We start from the raw sequence: 22684 nt of genomic DNA, 5'->3' as shown, positions 1-22684 counted from the left end.
GATTGCAGCTGCTGGAGGAGAAGAATATCCTGGCAGAGCAGCTGCAGGCGGAGACCGAGCTCTTTGCCGAAGCAGAGGAGATGAGGGCCAGACTTGCCGCTAAGAAGCAGGAATTAGAAGAGATTCTCCATGACTTGGAGTCTAGGGTAGAAGAAGAAGAAGAAAGAAACCAAATCCTCCAAAATGAAAAGAAGAAAATGCAAGCACACATTCAGGTATCGGTGGCCGTTCTCATAGGATTCTGGTCTGGGTTTTCCAAGTGTATCTGTTGAGTGAATAGATGTTGTGGGTTTGGATTCTCGTGTTCACTGAGGAGCAAGAGGAGCCTAAGTGGTGAGTCCCCACCCTTAAAAGATGACCAGCATTCGAATCACACACGTACTGGGTTCCTTCAAACATAGATTTGTTCTTTTGAATGGGACTGTTTTTTGTGTTTTTTTTCCGTATGTTCTTATTAACACCTTATAGGATGCAAAGTGATTCAGAGGAGAAACATGCCAGGGTGTGTGGGGGCTGAGGCTGACCTTTTCCTTTGTATTACCATTAATACAATTAATTCTACTGCTCACTGCAGTCATTAGTGAGGCACCTGCGAGGTGGTTTGGTCATAAGAAATGCTCAGTGCTGATGCAGGAGGTGGCCAGGAACCAGAATAAGCCACAAAGCCGCCTTTGTGGTAACTGCTTTATTTATTTACTTGGCTGCGCTAGGTCTCAGTTGTGGCGTGCAGGATCTGGTTCCCTGCCCCCAGGATTGAACCCAGGCCCCCTGAATTGGGAGTGTGGAGTCTTAGCCAGTGGACCATCAGGGAAGTCCCTGGTAGCTACTTCCTTATGGAGATGGAGCTGCCCTCACATGAAGCACAGCGCTCTCTCTGACTGAATACCCAGATGACTGATAGAGACAGCAGTAACTGTGCCTGTACCCTGCAGCTCACCCGCTGCTTTTTCTCCTTGAACCTCACCCCAGCCTATCCAGTATGGCCTTGAGCGTCAGTGTTTCTATATCTAACACCACTTTTCATGGGTCTAGGGCCAGACTTGCTTTCTGCTAGGTCTCTCCCTTAATTTTTTCCCATCACTTAGGTTATCTTTGCAAAGCACAAACAATTCAGACATTTCTCAAAGCCATGAAAGAGACCGTATTGTTTCCTTGACAAATACCCAGTATGGTAATTTATCCAGACTCTCTCCACTCTTCAACACAGACAGCTTTCAAGCATCCTCTAGTAGGTTGGCAGAGTAACACAAAAACTGTAAACAGTACACATTAATCCAGCAATTCTAGTTCTAGGACTTTATTCTAACCACAAATCAATGGAAGCCTACTTACTATCTAACAACGGGGGATTCTTAAACTATGGTAATATACAGTTTTAAATTAAAAAGATGTTTATTTTTATGGGTATTAATAACATAATAGAGTTATAAAAGAATATATACAATAAGCTCTAACTAAAAGTATTTATATATAACTTATAAACTTTACATATGATTTTATACGGGACTGTGCAGAAGCCCTAGAATAATATTCACCAACAGTGGTGCGTTCTGGTGGTATTGTCGACAGTTTCCATGTTCCCTTTGTTGACGAGTGTGTGCTCATTTCCGTGGTATTACTTCACTCAGTGTGGGCTGACGCCTCTGTGTCAAGTTCACCATGCTACTGTCAACTTACTGTGCGCTTGAAGTTTTTCCCAGTAGTTAATCTAGTGCAAAGGTTTCATTCCAAAACCAGTTGTGATAAACTTCAGCAATTATGTCGAATCCTGTTGATACACATGTTTATTAGCTACACTAAGGTAAAGTATGAAATAAAGAGAAGCCATTGCAGTAAAACTGTGTGTAAATGCTGGAATCCCACCCAGTTTGGTGATGCATTCACGCTGTGAACCTGGCATGACCTGAGGCAGCCCTTCCTCAACCACCTGTACTGTTTCTGTTGTTTCTGAGTTCTCTTTCTCTTCTCTATCGGCCGGACATACATAGTAGAATAAATCAACACATTACTGACAGTGATTTTTGCATAAACTAACATTTGTGGCCCCAAATACATATAAATACATCTCTGATCAATGAGGTAAGTATGTGTCCTGTGTTAACTATTCTAAAATATGAGTTGTAATTACTATATGTTATTCCATTTTACAAATATACCCACTTTTAATTACCAAGACTTTAAGTATGTTTATAGCTCCTCGATATGATAAATAACACTTTGCTACAGGTTTTTTAAAAAGTCACATATGACTTTTCCTGAAATTGCCTTTTAAAAGAAATGCTCTTTTTCAGAGCAGCTGTTTTTCCCATGCTGGCTTCTAGAAGGATTGATCCACTTTGTACTTAACCTATAGTGCATACAAGTGTCTGTTTCGCATAATTACATTTTACATTTAAAAAAATATCCCTGCTATTTTGAAAATCAAAACTTGGTATTTTGTTGTGACCTGAACTCCTTGATGGTTGGTGTGTACGGAGTCTCGTGGAGGAAGCAGGGAGACTGACCACATGGCTCCTTTACCAGGACCTGGAGGAGCAGCTAGATGAGGAGGAGGGGGCTCGCCAGAAGCTGCAGCTGGAGAAGGTGACGGCGGAGGCCAAGATCAAGAAGATGGAAGAAGAGATTCTGCTTCTGGAGGACCAGAACTCCAAGTTTATCAAAGTAAGGGAGTATTTCCATTGAAGAGCTGATCTGAGAATATGGAAAATACTTAATGTCAACACTTTCAGGAAATCTTGGGATTTCATTTACTCAGTTTTCTCTCTTAAGTCTCTCTGGATTTATAGTCTGTACTACACAGACTATAGATGTCTAAAGGCAGAAACTATTTCACTTTCTAAATTCACCAGACAGCCTTGTAATCGCTGAGATGGTTTAACCTGCACGTGGATCCCTCACCTTGATCCCCTCTCTGTGGTCACTGATCGAGCACTGGCTGCGGGGCTCTGCAGGCTGAGCTCCAGGGGTTGTCCCACAACAAGTAGTCCTTCCTTTTCTGCCCTTTTTTGGAATATACAGTCTGCTGGGGGACATAGTGCCATATTAGTAATACTTGTTTCCTAAGTAACAGTCAAATCCAATTGTCGTTTCGAATGCCTTTTCTGAAGCTGTTTTTCTTGTTCAGGAAAAGAAACTCATGGAAGATCGCATTGCAGAATGTTCCTCTCAGCTGGCTGAAGAGGAAGAAAAGGCAAAAAACTTGGCCAAAATCAGGAATAAGCAAGAAGTAATGATCTCGGATTTAGAAGGTTAGTGTTTGGGGGTTAGAGAAATTGTAGGACTATGACATGTTAGCCTTTAAGATTTTACTTATATCAGTGAATTGAAAGTTGCTCAGTGGTGTCTGACTCTGCGACCCCATGGACTATACTGCCCATGGAATTCTCCAGGCCAGAATACTGGAATTGGCAGCCTTTCCCTTCTCCCGGGCATCTTCCCAACCCAGGGATCAAACCCAGGTCTCCCACACTGTGGGTGGATTCTTTACCAGTGGAGCCACCAGGGAACCCCAAGAATACTAGAGTGGGTAGCCTATCCCTTCTCCGTATCTTCCCGACACAGGAATCACACTGGGGTCTCCTGCATTGCAGATGGATTCTTCACCAGCTGAGCTATCAGGGAAGCCCAGATAACTTACATCAGAACATGCCGTAATAGTAAATGTACATGAGGATTGCTCATCAGTTTGGGTTTGCTAGACTAGGCCTCTTAAATGGGACTGTCCTTTGCCTAGTCACCAAATACTAATATTTATGATGGAAAGGCACTAAATTATCTTTAAACTTTGATTTTTTAAAGTCAGTTTCTGTGGTAATACACACTGCCCTTTGGTGGGCACAGTTGGGATCTAAGTCACGTTGGAGCCACGCAGGCTGTTGAACTTGGATGTGTTTAAACGCTGTGTTAAGGTGCCTGGTTCTCACTTCACAAAGGGACAACTGCTGACACAGGAATGGCAGAGACAGGAGAGTATGTGGAGGCTGGCAGTGTCTCACTCTGATGGCCCAAGTCATGTCAGGAAATGCTAGAATTTTTTGCAAAATCCAAATCATTGCCTTATGCAAAAGAAACATCAGGGTGGAAGTTAGGAGCACAGAAAACCCTCCCTTTGACCAGCAGCTGCACACAGGTGTCTGAGGGAGCAAGAGTGTAGCTCCAATCACCCTGCTGTCCCCAGATCTTTTATAACCGGAGGAAATAAGTGGTTTCTAGAAAATATTTGGGATTTTGTTGTCCTCATTCTCAGCATGAGATTCTTCCCATAAACCATTATTACCCGCAGATGATACTAAGGCAGCAACAGGCTTTAGAATACAGTGGCTTGTTTTCGACTCTAACCAGTCTGTGTTTTGAATGTGTCCCTATGGAGTGATGTTCAGTGTGTTGAAGAGCTTCTTGTATCTTGCCCTAAGAGCGCTTAAAGAAGGAGGAGAAGACGCGCCAGGAGCTGGAGAAGGCCAAAAGGAAACTGGACGGGGAGACCACGGACCTGCAAGACCAGATCGCCGAGCTCCAGGCGCAGATTGACGAGCTTAAGATCCAGGTGGCCAAGAAAGAGGAGGAGCTGCAGGGCGCCCTGGCCAGGTGTGCACTAGACACGTGGCTTCCTGGTGGTTAGGGTGACATAAGGACCTGGGGAACTTGGGAGCCTTTGTGTCAAGGCAGCCAGAAAAGCTCACCAGCCTTTCTTGGTATTTATATTCAAAAATCATGAGTCATATCATGAAATCCTTGGAAATCTACACCAGATCAAATGGTTTTAACCATATCAAATATTCTGGTTTCTGTACAGTATAACTTGTAAAACAGTATGTTTTACAAGTTTTGAGGAAATCACTTTTCAGGAATTAAATCCCTCCCTCCTGCATCTAGCATAGGTTGGTGTTCAGTCCTTAAACATTCAGTTATAGAATGGAAGTCATATAGTATAAGTATAGTTATACCTGATACTTCATTTCTTTATCAAGATAACTATTAATATTTGGCTGTTTATAATTTATTATGATCAGGAAAATCTTAGAAATTCTCCTCTGCAATTGCTGTTGGTCTCTGGCCCCTTAGCAGGTGACTGCTTAGAACCCAGAACTACAGTTCTCCACCCCCATAATGCATCAGCATCCCACCTCCCCCAGTCAGAACTCCACCTACACTGAACCCTGCATGTGAGCAGAAAGGTGCACCAGAGGAACGAGAAGCATAGGGTGGAAGGAATGAAGGTGGTGGCTCTGCTTAATTAGAGGAACATTTTGCTTGAGGGAATTTTTAAATAATCATTAAAGTTAGAAGGTCCTACCTTTTCATGCCCGTGAGCCCTTTGGACAGGGCCTGAGCCCCATCCCGATAGCAGCTCTGGGCCCGAGCCGCTCGTGGGTGCAGCCACCCCTGCCCGGGCCATGTCTGAGGGTGGAGGGGTGTGTGATGGGGCCCCATGGGAGGAGTCCCCGGGCACTGGCTCTGAGTGCCTCCTGTGCCCGGGTGTCCTGCGCAGGGGTGACGACGAGACGCTACACAAGAACAACGCACTAAAAGTCGTGCGAGAGCTGCAGGCCCAGATCGCCGAGCTGCAGGAGGACTTTGAATCTGAGAAGGCCTCGCGGAACAAAGCAGAGAAGCAGAAGAGGGACTTGAGTGAGGAGCTGGAGGCACTCAAGACGGAGCTGGAGGACACGCTGGACACCACGGCGGCCCAGCAGGAACTGCGGTGAGCGGGGGCGGGGCATGTCCTCTCCCTCCTGGAGACAACGGCAGGTGGAGCAGTAACCACACCTCAGTGGTCAGAATCCATCCAGCCTGTGGCAGGAGCACAGGTGTGCGGGTGGACGACCCAGGGCACATGGTGGGGGGGGGCGGTGACCAGAAAGCCCCGTTTCTAGAGAAAGCTGCTCACGGTGATGGACGTGCCAGCCTGCTGGAGGACATCATGTGAGATAGCCAGAGGAACCCACTCATATTTCGGACAAAAGCAGAACTGTAATTTAATCATTCGACTAACTCTGAGCTAATTTAATGTCTGTAGTACAAAACGAGAACAAGAAGTGGCGGAGCTGAAGAAGGCTCTCGAGGAGGAAACGAAGAGCCACGAGGCTCAGATCCAGGACATGAGGCAGAGGCACGCGACCGCCTTGGAGGAGCTGTCGGAGCAGCTGGAGCAGGCCAAGAGGGTAGGGGGCCACGGGGCACGGCAGCGGCTGGGCTCTGAAAGCACGCTGCTGGCCTGGGAGAGCCACACACCCCTGAGCTGGGTGGGTCAGCTCTGGTCTCCAGTCCTGGTCCTCTCGGTGTCTCCTCACTGACACCTGCTTCCTCCTGATGACTCAGTGCAAAACCTTGAACAGTTGGTGTCCTGCCCTCGCTCACCTGGTGCCTCCCCCACCCCCATCCCCCACCTCTGATCTGTCCCAGGCACCACACAGGGCGCCTTTGTTCGTTGTTCCCGCTTCCGAGTCTCGTGCTGGCTTCCAGAAGGCCCCCCCACCCTCCCCCGTATCTGTATCTGCTGTCCTGAGTGGTATGTTCCTGCAGCAGACATCTCCACACTCAGAACAAGTGTTTGCATTCATTCATTCAACAGAGGTGGACTGCAGGCTCACCCAGTGCCAGCACAGTTCTCCAGATACCAGAGCAGCGCCCTCTGTGGCCTTCATTATAAAGCTGCTAGTGAACTGTTTTTCTTCCCCTCTCCTAGTTCAAAGCAAATCTGGAAAAGAACAAGCAGGGCCTGGAGACAGACAACAAGGAGCTGGCGTGCGAGGTCAAGGTGCTGCAGCAGGTCAAGGCTGAGTCCGAGCACAAGAGGAAGAAGCTGGACGCCCAGGTCCAGGAGCTCCACGCCAAGGTCTCAGAGGGAGACAGACTCAGGGTGGAGCTGGCAGAGAAAGCCAATAAGTTACAGGTAGGCCTGGGAAACCATTCCCAGACGTCACCCTCAGTGTCGGGCAGGGACTGACATTCAGGGGCACACAGGCAGCCCCCAGCACACATTAGGCTCCTTGTGTTGGTTCTCCCACTTAAAAGCTCACATCACCCCCAGATGAGGACGTGACTAGCTCGACTGCCTCTGGGACTCAGCTGGCAGTTCTCAGGGGTAGAGCTGCAGACAGGCAGCCCAGAGCCTTCCCCACCCTCTGTGGCCAAGACTGCTGCATCTTCCATGTGCCGTCCCTTTGCTCACGTGATTGTGGACACTATTGGGTTGGTCAAAAAGATGCAGTTTTTCCATAACAGAATCACCACTCTTTTCTATCTGACCACTGTTGAAGGGAGTCTGATCTTTTATTCCTCCTTGCAGAATGAATTGGATAATGTCTCAACTCTTCTAGAAGAAGCAGAGAAGAAGGGTATTAAATTTGCTAAGGATGCAGCTGGTCTGGAGTCTCAGCTCCAAGACACACAGGTATTCTGGGGGTGGGAAGGGTTTTCATCATAACTCTCCTGTTTCTATCATCTGTGAGCTGGTGAAACACGCTCATCCCAGAACTGGCCTCTTATCACCTCTTTCTGATTTCCTGTTTTACTTTTATTTTCAACCATCTTGTACCACAAGCCTTGAAGAGCCCTCCCCTAGAGCCCGTGTTTCCTTGTCTGTAGGTTGTGTGGGCGCCTGGGATGGGGCTCTGGCCAGCCACCTGGGCGCTGCCTGGGGTGTGGTTCACCAGGCGGTGGTCCTGTTGTATGCTCTTGCATTGCTGGCCGTGTTGAATGAGATGGTTTTCTTATGGTTTTTGACCCATTCCGCTGACCTGAGAGCAGCAGAAAGGGATTCATGAAGTGATGAAGGATGTGGGAAAGGGAAGCTTGCAGGTCCCTGGCCCTGGCCCCTGGGGGTGGTGTTGCCATTGCTTGGGGACAGGATTGATTTTGTGGTGGTGTGTTTTTGGCCACCACTTGGTTTTGGGGATCTTAGTTCCCCAACCAGGGATTGAACCCATGCCCTGGACAGTGACAAAGCTCAGAGTCCTTACCTACTGGACCACCAGGGTATTCCCCAGTGAACAAGTTTAAAGCACTCTTGTATTAAGGGCGCTGTTTAAATGATCATGTGTTTTAAAATCACTTGTTTGTTATCACTGGGTATTCCTCACACTCCGTATTTTTAACAAGGATATGGTGGTTTGGGTAATGACTATAACCTGAGTACTGACCTTCTATCAAAATGAACAGGAGCTTCTTCAGGAGGAGACGCGCCAGAAACTGAACCTGAGCAGTCGGATCCGGCAGCTGGAGGAGGAGAGGAGCAGCCTCCAGGAGCAGCAGGAGGAAGAGGAGGAGGCCAGGAGGAGCCTGGAGAAGCAGCTGCAGGCCCTGCAGGCCCAGGTGCGCGAGGCCATGGGGACTGTGGGCCTCCACGTGGGTCATGTCCCTGTCCTGCTGGGTGGTTCCAGCTCCATTTGGGACAGTTAAGTGGGCCTTGTCCTAAGTGAAACCCCTTAAGTGTATTTTCTTCAACCTCATCACACACTGACCCTATGCTGGTTACAATGCTGGGAGATGTAAGGTTCCAGTCCATTCATTGTGTGTAGATGGTTAGTGAAGAAGTTTATCGTCTAAGATTCATTTGCTCAGAGTCACAAAGTATTGACTTGTTTTATTTCTTCTCACAAGATAATGAAAACAAGTTTTACCTTTTTTCCTCAAATGTGTAATTCAGGTGAGTTCTTTAATGTTGATCTTTTCTCTTTTAGTTGACGGATACCAAGAAGAAAGTAGATGATGACCTGGGGACAATTGAAAATTTGGAAGAAGCCAAGAAGAAGCTCCTCAAGGATGTGGAGGTGCTGAGCCAGCGCCTGGAGGAGAAGGCCCTGGCCTATGACAAGCTGGAGAAGACCAAGACCCGCCTGCAGCAGGAGCTGGATGACCTGCTGGTAGACCTGGACCACCAGCGCCAGATCGTCTCCAACTTGGAGAAGAAGCAGAAGAAGTTTGATCAGGTGGGGCCCACACTCCCAACCCCAGGCTCCAGGGCCAGCACCCCACGTTTCCTCCTAGCACAGCCCTCACTTTGATCATTTGGGTTTAAAATAATCCCTTATTTAAAACAAGATGTATTTGTAGCAAAACTGGAAAAAGTTCAGTATAAAGGAGGAAATAGGAGAACACCCATGATCTAGTGGTATTCTCTGCTATAAATCAGACATGCAGCAAATGAGAGAAGTCCAACATTGATCTTTACTGTTTCCTGACACCATCCCGTGTAGCTGTTAGCGGAAGAGAAGAACATCTCTGCCCGCTACGCAGAAGAGCGCGACCGGGCAGAGGCAGAGGCCCGAGAGAAGGAGACCAAAGCCCTGTCCCTGGCCCGTGCCCTGGAGGAGGCCCTGGAGGCCAGGGAGGAGGCTGAGCGACAGAATAAGCAGCTGCGGGCGGACATGGAGGACCTCATGAGCTCCAAGGACGATGTGGGCAAAAACGTGAGTGCCAGGGCCCAGGCCGTTGGGGGGCAGCAGCTCTGGGAAGGGCCAGCCCAGAGCGACATGGACGAGGTGGTCTCAGCCCATCACGTCAGCGTCTCCCGGGATGAGCTGTCAGGTTTTCTCCTGTCTGTTCCCAGTTACCTGCGCCAAAGCCAGGCAGGGCGTTCACGTGGTTTCCACGGACCCTCCCCACCGTAACCTGTATCCTCGCGGGGGCCCTGTGAATGGAGTGTTTCTTTGTCCCTGGGTCATGGGTGGTTATCAAACCCAAGTATCAGAAGTTGCCTCAGATTGAGGGCAGTGGGGTCTGTCTCCTGCACACAGTGGGAAACCTGGAGAGGAGCCAGGGGAACCCCTTATCCCCCAGCTGCACACGCCTTCCCCGACGCTGCCCTGATGTTTGTTCACCCTGTATCCCTCCCTTAGTGTCGAAGGTTTGAGGAGAGCGATGGGGACCCAGGCCTGGGGGTCAGAACAGGTTCAGAGTTTGACTCTCCCCCAGCTCCATTCAGCCTCTCCACATTTCCTCTTGTGTCCAATGGACATGATACTTAGCTATTTCATGAAGCTGCTACAGATGTGCTCTGAAAAACACAGTCCTCTCTAAAAATAAAATCTCATTTTCCTGGGACATGGGCTGTCTGGCCATACAATGAGGTTGTGGGACTGCCCTTCCTGTTGAATCTTCTACAGCCCAGTGGACAAGAGCCCCCTAGCATAGAAATGGCCAGGATTACATAGTAAAGTGCAAAGAGAAAATTCCAGCACTGAGTCCATCTTCTTGTTCCTTATTGGTTTTCTCTAGAATAAACGATAGTCACACATTCTTTGCAAAAACATTTCCTCTGTGCCTGTGAAGTGCCAGGCACCAAGAGACACAGGCCTCCTCACGTCCTAAGGCGTCTTCTGTCCTCAGGAGAACCAACATGGCCATGAAGCCCAAAGGGACACATAATAATAGTGCCTGCACATGCCTGCCTGGGGGTCATCTCTGAGATCAAAGGGAACATGACGGGGAGCGCCCAGCTAGTGCTGGGCACAGAGAACTTCGTACATGTGTGCATGGTGGGGATCTCTGTCCAGAGAAAGGTCAGACCTCTATCGTACTGTCCTGCTTCCTAGGATTCACACACCTTCATATTTAAAAATCTGCACATGTGCATTTCCAACACAAATGATCTTCACCACAGCAAGAGGGAGCTGCTGTGAGACCGCAGGCCAGTGGCCAATCAACAGGCCATTGCCCTGACACCATGCTCTTCTTTGATCATCAGCTTTTAGAGATCTCTCAGCTGTATGATCCATGGTAGAGCACACGTGCATGATGCCAGGCCTATCATTCAGATGGTGCACTCTGAGATGACTAGTGCAGCGGCCGGGTCAGGGTTGGGGGATGCCTGGGGGGTTGGCTATATAACAGGAACTACTGTCCATGCATGTCCCTCCAAGGGTCATACCTGTGCTTCTTCCTGTGGTCTAGGTTCATGAACTTGAGAAATCCAAACGGGCCCTAGAGCAGCAGGTGGAGGAAATGAGGACCCAACTGGAGGAGCTGGAAGATGAGCTCCAGGCTACAGAAGACGCCAAGCTTCGCCTAGAGGTCAACATGCAAGCCATGAAAGCCCAGTTTGAGAGAGACTTGCAGACCAGGGATGAGCAGAATGAGGAAAAGAAGCGGCTGCTCATTAAACAGGTAGATCTTAGAGGTGTGGCCCCCAGAACAGGCCCTTGTTTGTGCTCAAAGACCAGTTTTTGGCCAGTGATATTTGCGTTGGAACATAGTAGCTGGAGGAAATTTATTGGGTCATATAACTTTATCTTTAAAATATAATGTAATTGGTTTTGATTTCCAGGAAATTTATTGGGTCATATAACTTTATCTTTAAAATATAATGTAATAGGTTTTATTTCCTATTTCTCAGATTATCATTACTACTTAAAAGCCAGTGGGCTGTCCAGGGACATGTAGTCAGGTTCAAGTTCTGGGAGTCTTACAAGTGTCAGTAAAGGGAAGAATCAGTACATACCTGACAAGGTGATTCAGAATATTCTGAAGGTCAGATTGCATGTCCTCTTTAAACCACTCTAAAGGGAAAACTCTAAGTATTTACATTTTTGTTATTTGAAAACATTGCTTGGGCACTTACAATTTATATACTTTTCTGAGTGCATTTAAATTTCTAATTTAAAATTTTAAAGTGAAACATTCCCAAGGGTTCCCTGATAGCTCAGCTGGTAAAGAAACCACCTGCAATGCGGGAGACCTGGGTTTGATCCCTGGGTTGGGAAGACCCCTTGGAGAGGGGAAAGGCTGCCCACGCCAGTATTCTGGCCTGGAGAATTCCATGGACTGTATAGTCCATGGGGTTGAAAAGTCTCGGACATGACTGAGCGACTGTCACTTTAACATTCCCTTGGAGTTCATGGTATCAAGTCTTGGATCTGGGACACTTTCTTATTTTTGGTCCACTAACATTTTATTAGTCATTTATTGCTAGATAACAGGTTAGCTCAAGCTTAGTCACTTAAAACAGCACACATTAAATGAGTTTCTGTGAGTTGGGAATTCTGAATCAGCTTATTAGCAGGGAGCATCCATCATCTGAAGGGCTAACTGGGGCTGGAGGGAGTGCGTCCAAGCTGTTTGCCCATGTGGTTGACACGTGGGCCCCTCTGCTGGGGCTGGGGTGTCCCTGTTGTGGGGCAAGTGGGGAGCTTCCCTAGGAGCTTGTCTTGTGCCTTCCAATCTCGTTGCATCACCTGGACTAGGAGCTTGAGATCAGGGATTCTGCCTCCTTACACACTCTCGCCATGGTCAGTCGGTCAATGGAAATGATTTGTACCAGGTGGAGATGTTTATAGTTTTCTCTGTACAAATTCAGCTGCTAATAATAATAACTGCTTGGAGGCAGAGAGCCCCCCTTCTGAGTAAGCCGAGCCCCCATGGGCCTGTTCTCTGTGTGAGGATACCGGGTCTGATGTATCCTGACACTGCCTGTCAGGTGCGGGAGCTTGAGGCAGAGCTGGAGGATGAGCGGAAACAGCGGGCCCTGGCTGTTGCCTCGAAGAAGAAAATGGAAATAGACCTGAAGGACCTGGAGGCTCAAATCGAGGCAGCTAACAAAGCAAGGGATGAAGTGATCAAGCAGCTCCGCAAACTCCAGGTGAGTGCCACCAGCCATCAGGGTGTGATGGTGGGGTCATCGGGCCCTGCTGAGACCACTGAGCATGACATGGCCAGTGATGCTGGAGAGAAGGCTCTGGGCAGCATCCAGCCTCCATCGTGCTGGTGGGCTCAGCGTTGCCACGTCACTGCTGCAGGGCACAGGGCTGCTGTCATCCTCAGCTGTCGGCTGGGGCCATAAGCCATAAAGATGGTAGGTGTATAGCTCAGCGTCTACAGGGTGGGCTTGGCCCCATTTGGATTGAGTGAGGTAGAGTTGCCAGGTGGGCACTCATTGAGGGACAAGCTCTTGGGGCTCTGAATAACGTCTCGTGGTCAACTAAACACACAGCCACCCACTGAGAGTAGGTGGTGTCGACTTTGTCGACCGGGGCCGTGAGCCACTCCCGTGGTTAGGGGGACACGGCAGGCCCACCTGCTGCGTGGTCTGCAGAAGCAGTCGTTGAGCAGCTCCATGTTGCTCCTCCTCCAGCTGCGCCTTTCTGTCCAGTCAGCATCGCTTTAGCTACTCAGATGGCATGCTGGTTTTCACTGTCACAGTGACAAAGTGATTTCTGTAGTAACTTGCTATATTGGCAGGATGTGATGGGCTCTCTCGTACAAGGACACACTTCTCTGGAGGGAAGGACAAAAGCTTTAGAAAATTTCCATTCCTTTGGCCTTGGTGATTCTGCCTCTTCTTCCATTCTCTGGATTATCTATTCACTCCCTCAGTGGTACTGTTTTACAGTGCAAAAGTTTTTTGTTTTGATGGAGTTCAGATTATTTTTTGTTTCTTCTGTTTTTACTATTTATGAAGCCACTACCTAATCCAGGGTCCTGAAGATTTAGTCCTGTGTTTTCTCCTAAGAGTTGTATGCAGTCCATGGGGTCAGAGAGTCAGACATGACTGTCGAGTTTTATACTTCTGGCTCTTTCTAAATCCTCTTCATTTTTTATTATGTAGTTTGATATATGAAGCCAATTTCATTCTTTGGGATATGGATATTCAATTGTCCCAGCACCATTTGTTAAAAAGATTTTCCCCATTGAAATTCTCTTGGCCCTCTTGTCAGAAGTCAGCTGACCACAGACTTGTGTCTGTTTCTGGACTCTTAGTTCTATTCCTTGATCTCTGTGTCCTGCCAGGACCACAGAGTCTTGGTTACCATGGCTTTACAGGTTTTGCACTTGGGAAGTATGACTTCTCCAACTTTCTTTTCCATAACTGCTGTTCCGGGCTCCTTGCAATTCCATTTAGGATCAGCTTGTCAGTTTCTACCCCCTGCCTCCCCTAAGCCAGCCAGGATTCCTATTTTACGTTGACTCGGTACATCAATTTGGAGAGTATTACCATCCTCACGAAGGTCTTGAGTTTTCCACGAACATGGTCCATGAACATGGCTATCAGTCCATTGAGCTATTTCATTTTTTTCTATGATGCTTTTAGTTTCTGGCATACAAGTCTTATACATTAGCTAAATTTTACCCTTTTGATGCTAAGTATAGCTGCTTTGTTAATATTTACAGTCTCTACAGTTAGTGTATTGAATTTCAATTATTTTTGTACAGTTGTCCCTCAGTGTCCGAGAGGGATTGGTTCTAGGACCAACCCCTCCGCCCCCGTGGATACCAAAATCCTCTGATGCTTAAGTCCCTGATATAAAATGGTGTATTACTTGCATATAACCTGTGAACATCTTCTCATATACTTTAAATCATCTGTAGTTTACTCTAGTTTACTCATAACAACCTGATACAAGATAATGGTTGCCCACGTGGCAAATTCAAGTTTTGCTTTTCGAAATTTTCTGAGAATGTTTTTCCCCTGAATATTTTTGACCCACTGTTGGTTGAATCCATGGTGTGGAGTTCAGGTATGGAGAACTAACTGTATTGATTAATCCTGTATGCTGCAGCCTCACTGAACTTGTTTATTAGTTGTAACTTTTTTTTAATGGATTCCTTAAGATTTTCTATATATTTTCATCTGCAAATTGAGCTGTTTTATTTCTTCTTTTTCAATCTGGGTATCTTTTATTTCCCTGTCTTGGCCTAAATGCTTTGACTAGCATCTCCATTACATTGTTAGACAGAAACGGCAAGGGCAAAAACATCCTTGTCTCATTGCTTATTGTAGGGAAAAGCATTCAGTCTTTGACCATTAAGTATAATATTAGTTTTTCATTTCATTGATTCCCTTTATCAGGGTTGGGGAAGTTGCCTTTAGTTTATTGTTTTTATCTTATTGTTTTTATTTTGTTTTTTTAATTTTTTTTGAAATTTAATTGGAGGCTAATTACTTTACAATATTGCGGTGGGTTTTTTGACATACATTCACATGAATCAGCCATGGGTGTACATGTGTTCCCCATCCTGACCCTCCCTCCCCATTCCATCCCTCAGGGTCATCCCAGTGCACCAGCCCCGAGCACCATTTCATGCATCAAACTTGGACTGGTGATCTGTTTCACATATGATAATATACATGAAAAATATATATATATATACATGTTTCAATGCTATTCTCTCAAATTACCCCACCCTCACCTTCTCCCACAGAGTCCAAAAGTCTGTTCTTTACGTCTGTGTCTCTTTTGCTGTCTCGCATATAGGGTCATCATTACCATCTTTCTAAATTCCATATATATGCGTTAATATATTGGTGTTTTTCTTTATGACTTACTCGCTCTGTAGGCTCCAGTTTCATCCACCTCATTAGAATTCATTCAAATGCATTCTTAACAGCTGAGTAATATTCCATTGTGTATATGTACCATAGATTTCTCATCCATTTGTCTGCCAATGGACGCCTAGGTTGCTTCCATGTCCTGGCTATTGTAAACAGTGCTGCGATGAACATCGGGGTACACATGTCTTTTGCAATTCTGGTTTCCTCAGTTTGTATGCCCAGTAGTAGGATTCCTGGGTCGTATGGCAGTTCTATTTCCAGTGTTTTAAGGAATCTCCACACTGTTCTCCATAGTGACTCTACTAGTTTGTATTCCCACCAACAGTGTAAGAAGGTTCCTTTTTCTCCGCACCCTCTCCAGCATTTATTGTTTGTAGACTTTTTGATAGCAGCCATTCTGACTAGTGTGAGATGGTACCTCATTGTGGTTTTGATTTGCATTTCTCTGATAATGAGTGATGTTGAGCATCTTTTCATGTGTTTGTTAGCCATCTGTATGTCTTTGAAGAAATGTCTGTTTAGTTCTTTGGCCCATTTTTTTGATTGGGTCGCTTATTTTTCTGAAATTGAGCTGCAGGATTTGCTTATATGTTTTTGAGATTAATTCTTTGTCAGTTGCTTTATTTGCAATTATTTTCTCCCATTCTGAAGGCTATCTTTCCACCTTGCTTATAGTTTCCTTCGTTGTGCAAAAGCTTTTAAGTTTAATTAGGTCCCATTTATTTTTGCTTTTATTTCCATTACTCTGGGAGGTGGGTCATAGAGGATCCTGCTATGATTTACATCAGAGAGTGGTTTGCCTATGTTTTCCTCTAGGAGTTTTATAGTTTCTGATCTTATATTTAGATCTTTAATCCATTTTATTTTTGTGTATGGTATTAGAAAGTGTTTTAGTTTCATTCTTTTACAAGTGGTTGACCAGTTTTCTCAGCACCACTTGTTAAAGAAATTGTCTTTTCTCCATTGTATATTGTTGCCTCCTTTGTCAAAGATATGGTGTCCATAGGTGCATGGATTTATCTCTGGGCTTTCTATTTTGTTCCACTGATCTATATTTCTGTCTTTGTGCCAGTACCATACTGTCTTGGTGACTGTTGCTTTGTAGTATAGCCTGAAGTCAGGCAGGTTGATTCTTCCAGTTCCATTCTTCTTTCTCAAGATTGCTTTGGCTATTCGAGGTTTTTTTGTATTTCCATACAAATTGTGAAATTATTTGTTCTAGTTCTCTGAAAAATACCATTGGTAGCTTGATAGGAATTGCATTGAATCTATAGATTGCTTTGGGTAGTATACTCATTTTCACTATATTGATTCTTCTGACTGATGAACATGGTATATTTCTCCATCTATTTGTGTCATTTGATTTATTTCACCAGTGTTTTATAGTTTTCTATATATAGGTCTTTTCTTTTGATAGATTTATTCCTAAGTATTTTATTCTTTTCATTGCAATGGTAAATGGAATTGTTTCCTTAATTTCTTTGTTTTCTCACTGTTAGTGTATAGGAATGCTAGGGATTTCTGTGTATTAATTTTATATCCTGCAGCTTTACTATATTCATTGATTTAGCTCTAGTAATTTTCTGGTGGAGTCTTTAGGGTTTTCTATGTATCGGAGCATGTCATCTGCAAACAGTGAGTTTTACTTCTTTTCCAATCTGGATTCATTTCTTTTTCTTCTTTTATTGCTGTGGCTAAAACTTCCAAAACTATGTTGAATAGTAGTGGTGAGAGTGGGCATCCTTGTCTTGTTCTCCTGACTTTAGGGGTAATGCTTTCAATTTTTCACCATTGAGGGTAGTGTTTGCTGTGGGTTTATCATATATGGCTTTTATTATGTTGAGGTATGTTTCTTCTGTGCCTGCTTTCTGGAGAGTTTTTATCATAAATGGATGTTGAATTTTGTCAAAGGTTTATTGAATGTTTTTATATTGAAAGGTATTAGATTGCTTCTGTGTCAATTGAAGTGATCACATAGTTGTGTTGGATGTCAAATCAACCTTGAATTCCTCAGATAAATCCCACTTGGATGTGTTGATGGATCTTGTTGGTTTCTATTTTGTTGAGGATTTTTGCATCTATATTCATAAGGGATATTGACTTGAATGTTTTCTTTTTCATCACTTCTACATTTATGTTTATAATAAATTCATATTTTATAATCTGGGGGGAAAGGTACGTTTAAATAAGAATAAACACTACCCTAAAACTTTCCTCCTCCTTATGCTTAGGCTCAGATGAAGGACTACCAGCGTGAATTAGAAGAAGCTCGTGCATCCCGGGATGAGATTTTTGCTCAATCCAAAGAGAGTGAGAAGAAACTGAAAAGCCTGGAAGCAGAAATCCTTCAGTTGCAGGAGGTTTGTGTTTATTCATTTATTTGCTTAACAAATATTTGCCCTTGGAATTTCTCTAAGACAAGATAAATACATTTCAGTGTTTCTGTAGCCAGTGTAATCTCACTGACCATTTTTTAATGTGCTGGACCATCTTACTGCTTCACTTGGGCAAAGTGGTCCCATTTGATATTGTTCTACCTGACTAAACAGAGAGGTTGAATAGTGTATTTCTTAAATCTGTTTACAGTTTGAGGCACACTTGGTGCCTCAAGAAAGGTGGCAGCAGCCTACAGGCACTGTCAGACCTCACATTTAAGGAAACTTAGCAGCCAGAGCTTACTTGACAATCTGAACTCACTCAGGAACTTGCCTCATCCGAGCGAGCCCGCCGACATGCTGAGCAGGAGAGAGACGAGCTGGCGGACGAGATTGCCAATAGCGCCTCCGGCAAGTGAGTCTCCTGAACAGGTGGGAAGGGGTGGGTGTCTCACTGGTCCTCACAGGCACTAAGTCAGCTACAGGGGTCATCTGGCATTGGGGAGTCAGTGGTTGGTTTGCTTATCTGTTCAAAGTCTGGAGAGATGAGCACGAGATGCTGGGCCTCAGCCAACTGGCTGAAGCCCTGCCAGGTCACACCTCCCTGCAATAGTCACGTCCACACAGGTGTGCAGGAAAGGCCCTTAGAACCTATCTGGCTTCCACAGGACTGCACAGCCTTGCAGTGCAGGGCCTCACTTTCACATTCTTTAGGTCTCTTTCCCTCAACGTATGTTTCATTAAGTCAGATTTTTGGTTTTTTTTTTTTTTTTTTTTTTTTTTTTTACAATTAAGAGGTTGCTTTCTCCATTTAATGGCTGTCCTAAGGATCCATGGTGGTCATTTTCTAGTGTGCCATGGTGAGGAGCTGGCTTTGGATCTTGGTGCACTAGAGAAGCTAGGGAACACCAGGATCTTTTTGCACTTTTAAAGCTGACACTGGCTGTGGGGCAAAGCTGGAGGGCTGCATAGCAATCCAGGCGCAAGATAGCGGGGCCTGGGGATGGAGACAAGTGGGCAGCATGTTTGGAAGCAAAACCAACAGGACCTGGCAGACCGGGGTGGGAGGAGGGGAAGGAGAAAAATTAAGAATGCTAATGGCAGCACAGTGGGTGGAGGAGCCCTGGGGAGTTCTCTGTGCTGAGTGTCGCGGCCTTGGCCGCAGGTCTGCACTCCTGGATGAGAAGCGGCGTCTGGAGGCTCGGATCGCACAGCTAGAGGAGGAGCTGGAGGAGGAGCAGAGCAACATGGAGCTGCTCAATGACCGCTTCCGCAAGACCACACTGCAGGTGGGCCTGCCATGTCCCCTCACCCCAGGAGGGACTGTGCCATCCCCTGCACAACTGAGCCATCTCCCCTTCAGGTGGACACGCTGAACACTGAGCTGGCGGCCGAGCGCAGCGCTGCCCAGAAGAGCGATAATGCGCGCCAGCAGCTGGAGCGGCAGAACAAGGAGTTGAAGGCCAAGCTGCAGGAGCTGGAAGGCGCTGTCAAGTCCAAGTTCAAGGCCACCATCTCTGCCCTAGAAGCCAAGATTGGGCAGCTGGAGGAGCAGCTTGAGCAGGAAGCCAAGTAAGAGGTTTTCAGTGCTATAAGCCAAAGAAAGGTTTTTACAGTATCTCTGCTACAGACCAGGTCCAGGTTTATAGAGATGACACCAATGGCTCGTCCTAGGGGAGCTTTGTTGCTGGGGGAAGAATCACAAGGGCACATATAACCAGAGAAGCTGGTGTGAGCCCTCAGGGAGCACTGGGCTCGCCTGTCAGCTCTTCCCAGGCTCAGCTGAGGGCTAATCATGCTGTGTGTGCCCCATGACTTGCTGGTGCCATAGTTTACATCTCTGCCCAAGGCTGAGCCCAAGTTCACGGCATCACGTGAAATGCAACAGTGTATTGGCATAGAAGAAATGCAGTGTAACAAAAAAGACAAGTTTTTTCTCCTTTAAGAAAGGATTGCTCAACAGTTTGCATTCTGGTGACGTAAACCATTCATTCTGAAATTTATGAGGAATTGCACAAAGCAGCTTTTTGGCAGGCATTTATTTACATATCTATTAGAATAGAATCTCAGATGGCCAGAGCTGGAGCAGACTTTAAACTTCACCCTCTTATTGAGGAGCTTGGGGGCCCAGAAACACAGGGTCTATGCGCAGAGTCCTCCCCGGCCTAGCATCCAAAACTTTGTCCCCCTGCTCTCAAATGTAACAGCTGAGGGTTTGTTTGTTGTTAGTTGTAATAGACATGACTTGGTCCTTTGAGCTGATTCCATCCTATCCATTTTTGCATAACATTTGTGAAGGAACAAAAGATCCTTTTGTGTTTTCAGTGGAGTTCTCCAAGTAAGTTAACTCTCCTTCCTTCACATGGGACAGTGGAGGCCTGTCTAGAACATGGTGCCTTAACTCCTACCTGAAGTGGGGGGAGTTGTTTCAGTGTTCAGCTGCTCTAGCATCTTAGTAAGTACGTGCTCAGTCACTTCAGTCATGTCAGACTCTTGGCGACCCTATGGACTAGCCTGCCAGGCTCCTGGGTCCGTGGGATTCTCCAGGTAAGAATACTGAAGTGGGTTGCCTTGCCCTCCTCCAGGGAATCTTAGTCAGTGGGAGTGAGTGAGGTCGCTCAGTCGTGTCCGACTGTTTGCGACCACGTGGACTGCATGTAGCCCATCAGGCTCCTCCATCCATGGGATTCTCCAGGCAAGAATACTGGAGTGGGTTGCCATTTCCTTCTCCAAGTCAGTGGGAAGTAATTTTAAATTGAAACAATCAATAAATTGTTTTGTTTTCCAGGCTAAAATGTTAGGTGATGAGAGTAACCAACTAAGGTTTTTATTTCCAAAAATTCTACACTCGATGTAAATGACCTTTGATCTTCAGAAGATCACTAAGGTGATAAATACCCATGCGTGAGGGAATAATGCAGGTGTTCTGCCTATCAGCATTAGACTACATTAAAGGCAATCCATGGTTCGACCAGAAGGAAGAAGTTTCTGGGCTATGTTGATCACGATGATACAGGGGTCCTGGAAAGCACTCCAATGTGTCATCTTATAGAGAAAAGGAGTTAAAATATTTTTACTGCAAGAACTGTGAAAATGAACATGTGGATCATTTTCACAGGGAAAGAGCCGCTGCCAATAAACTAGTCCGTCGTACCGAGAAGAAGCTGAAAGAAATCTTCATGCAGGTTGAAGATGAACGCCGCCATGCTGACCAGTATAAAGAACAGGTAAGGAGAGAAGGCACGTAAAGGGAACACGTCTTCCACCCTGAATGCTGTACAGGAACACAGATACAAGACCAGCCATGTTACTATGTGACTCGCTGACTTAGGAAGAGCTGTTTGAAACTCTTACTTCTAGTGTTTCAATACACATGCTGTTTCTTGTTCCTGCTGGTCACTCCTGGGTGCTGGGGATACAGAGGTGATTAGGACGCAGCCCTGCCACACAATACATATTGCGAAGGGGTGGGCAAGAGCCTTGAGAAAGGCTTGAAGTGGGGAGGCCTGAACTGATCTTATTACCATGTTTCCTTCACTAGAGTGGACACTGCATGAGTAGAGATTTCTGCCTGTTTTACCCACTGTCTTCTGAATGCCTAGGAAAGTTGTAGTTGGTAGTCATAAGAGTTGACTCATTGGAAGACTCTGGTGCTGGGAGGGATTAGGGGCAGGAGAAGGGGACGACAGAGGATGAGATGGCTGGATAGCATCACCAACTCGATGGACGTGAGTAAACTCCAGGACTTGGTGATGGACAGGGAGGCCTGGCGTGCTGCAATTCATGGAGTCGCAAAGTCGGACACGACTGAGTGACTGAACAGAACTGAACATTGGCTGGGTGGAGGGGCAGATGCAAGAGGTAGTGGGAAGGGAAGAAAAAGCGAGTGCACTGCACCTGGGACCCAAGTGGTCGTCCTCGTCTGTGTCCAGGTGTCTGTCTCCTAAGTGTCAGGGCGCGTCAGCTCTGTACTGGCTGCAGCCTGGGGGGCTGTGCTCTCGCTCGTCTGGGAGACCTGAGGATCCACTGCCTCTAGCCCAGACCCTCCCCTCTCCATCCCAGGGCCTAGCAACTCCGAGAGCAGTTCTGGGTGGGTGTGAACTGGACCAGCACGGTGTTGGCCAGCTTCTGTGGCTCAGGAGTGGGCGGGCTAGTGGCAGGCCAAGTTCTCACTTGGTTTTCCAGAGCGGCTTGGTACTTAGAATATTGACATGCCCGTGTTGAAAAGAGGTGTAAAATGAACACACCATCTCCTGGGGGTGGAGACTATCTGTGTTGCTGGTAATAGCAGTTTCCTTTCATAATTCCATAGATCACTCATGTGAAGATGTCATTTTTCTGTAGAAAACTCAGGGATGAAAATTGGATTTCAGTTGTTTAAAAGTTTCCTTTAGCCTAATACGCTGTGTAGACACAGTTGTGCAGAGAATGGCAGGCTGTTCAAAAGGCCTCAGGCAGGGCCCTTGTGTGTGCACACACGTGTGGCCAGTGGGGCACAGGCCTGTGCTGAAACATTGAGGACACAGCAGTGTGAATTTGGATTCAGCGGTTTGGTTTGACTCGGTTCCTATAACTTCCCCGAGATGGAGAAGGCCAATGCCAGGATGAAGCAGCTCAAGCGGCAGCTGGAGGAAGCAGAGGAAGAAGCTACACGTGCCAACGCATCTCGGCGCAAACTCCAGCGGGAACTGGATGATGCCACTGAGGCCAACGAGGGCCTGAGCCGCGAGGTCAGCACCCTGAAGAACCGGCTGAGGTAAGTGGCTCCAGACACTGTGGTTTTCTTGGCCAAGTGTGCAGGTCCTCCTTGGCATGTACCTATTTAGGACTCCTGACCATTGGTGGGCTGGAGAGCAGGGAAGCAACAGGCCACTCACTCACTGGCTCTGTGTTTACTGAGAGGCTGTGCGAATGCACGGCTTGAGGCTTGCGTGCCAGCCCAGGAGTCTGTCCATGTCCCTCGTGGGCGGGGGCAGCCTCTCTACGACAGACTTGATGCACCCCAGGACACAGGGAGCCAAGGCTTCTCCCCATAAGGACA

At 46.6% G+C, this 22684-nt stretch overlaps 1 protein-coding gene across 6 annotated transcripts in view; it reads left to right on the top strand.

Moving 5' to 3' along the window:
- Positions 1-22684, top strand: part of MYH10 (myosin heavy chain 10) — a 121941-nt gene that overhangs the window by 97256 nt on the left and 2001 nt on the right. For all 6 annotated transcript variants that reach the window (XM_061390996.1, XM_061390995.1, XM_061390994.1 and 3 more), the window contains 19 exons: positions 9-215; positions 2524-2661; positions 3125-3248; positions 4413-4584; positions 5489-5701; positions 6017-6161; positions 6686-6892; positions 7289-7393; positions 8161-8313; positions 8682-8930; positions 9198-9410; positions 10894-11106; positions 12416-12577; positions 17500-17628; positions 17970-18058; positions 18809-18932; positions 19007-19215; positions 20762-20870; positions 22227-22399. In XM_061390996.1, coding sequence (XP_061246980.1) covers positions 9-215; positions 2524-2661; positions 3125-3248; positions 4413-4584; positions 5489-5701; positions 6017-6161; positions 6686-6892; positions 7289-7393; positions 8161-8313; positions 8682-8930; positions 9198-9410; positions 10894-11106; positions 12416-12577; positions 17500-17628; positions 17970-18058; positions 18809-18932; positions 19007-19215; positions 20762-20870; positions 22227-22399 — 3134 coding nt within the window. The remainder of the gene's footprint in view (positions 1-8; positions 216-2523; positions 2662-3124; positions 3249-4412; positions 4585-5488; positions 5702-6016; positions 6162-6685; positions 6893-7288; positions 7394-8160; positions 8314-8681; positions 8931-9197; positions 9411-10893; positions 11107-12415; positions 12578-17499; positions 17629-17969; positions 18059-18808; positions 18933-19006; positions 19216-20761; positions 20871-22226; positions 22400-22684) is intronic.

Source organism: Bos javanicus, chromosome 19 (assembly GCF_032452875.1).
Source record: "Bos javanicus breed banteng chromosome 19, ARS-OSU_banteng_1.0, whole genome shotgun sequence".
In the NCBI taxonomy this organism is placed as follows: Eukaryota; Metazoa; Chordata; class Mammalia; order Artiodactyla; family Bovidae; genus Bos; species Bos javanicus.
Note: the sequence above shows the minus strand (reverse complement) of the source record. Positions and strands in the feature narration are given on the sequence as shown.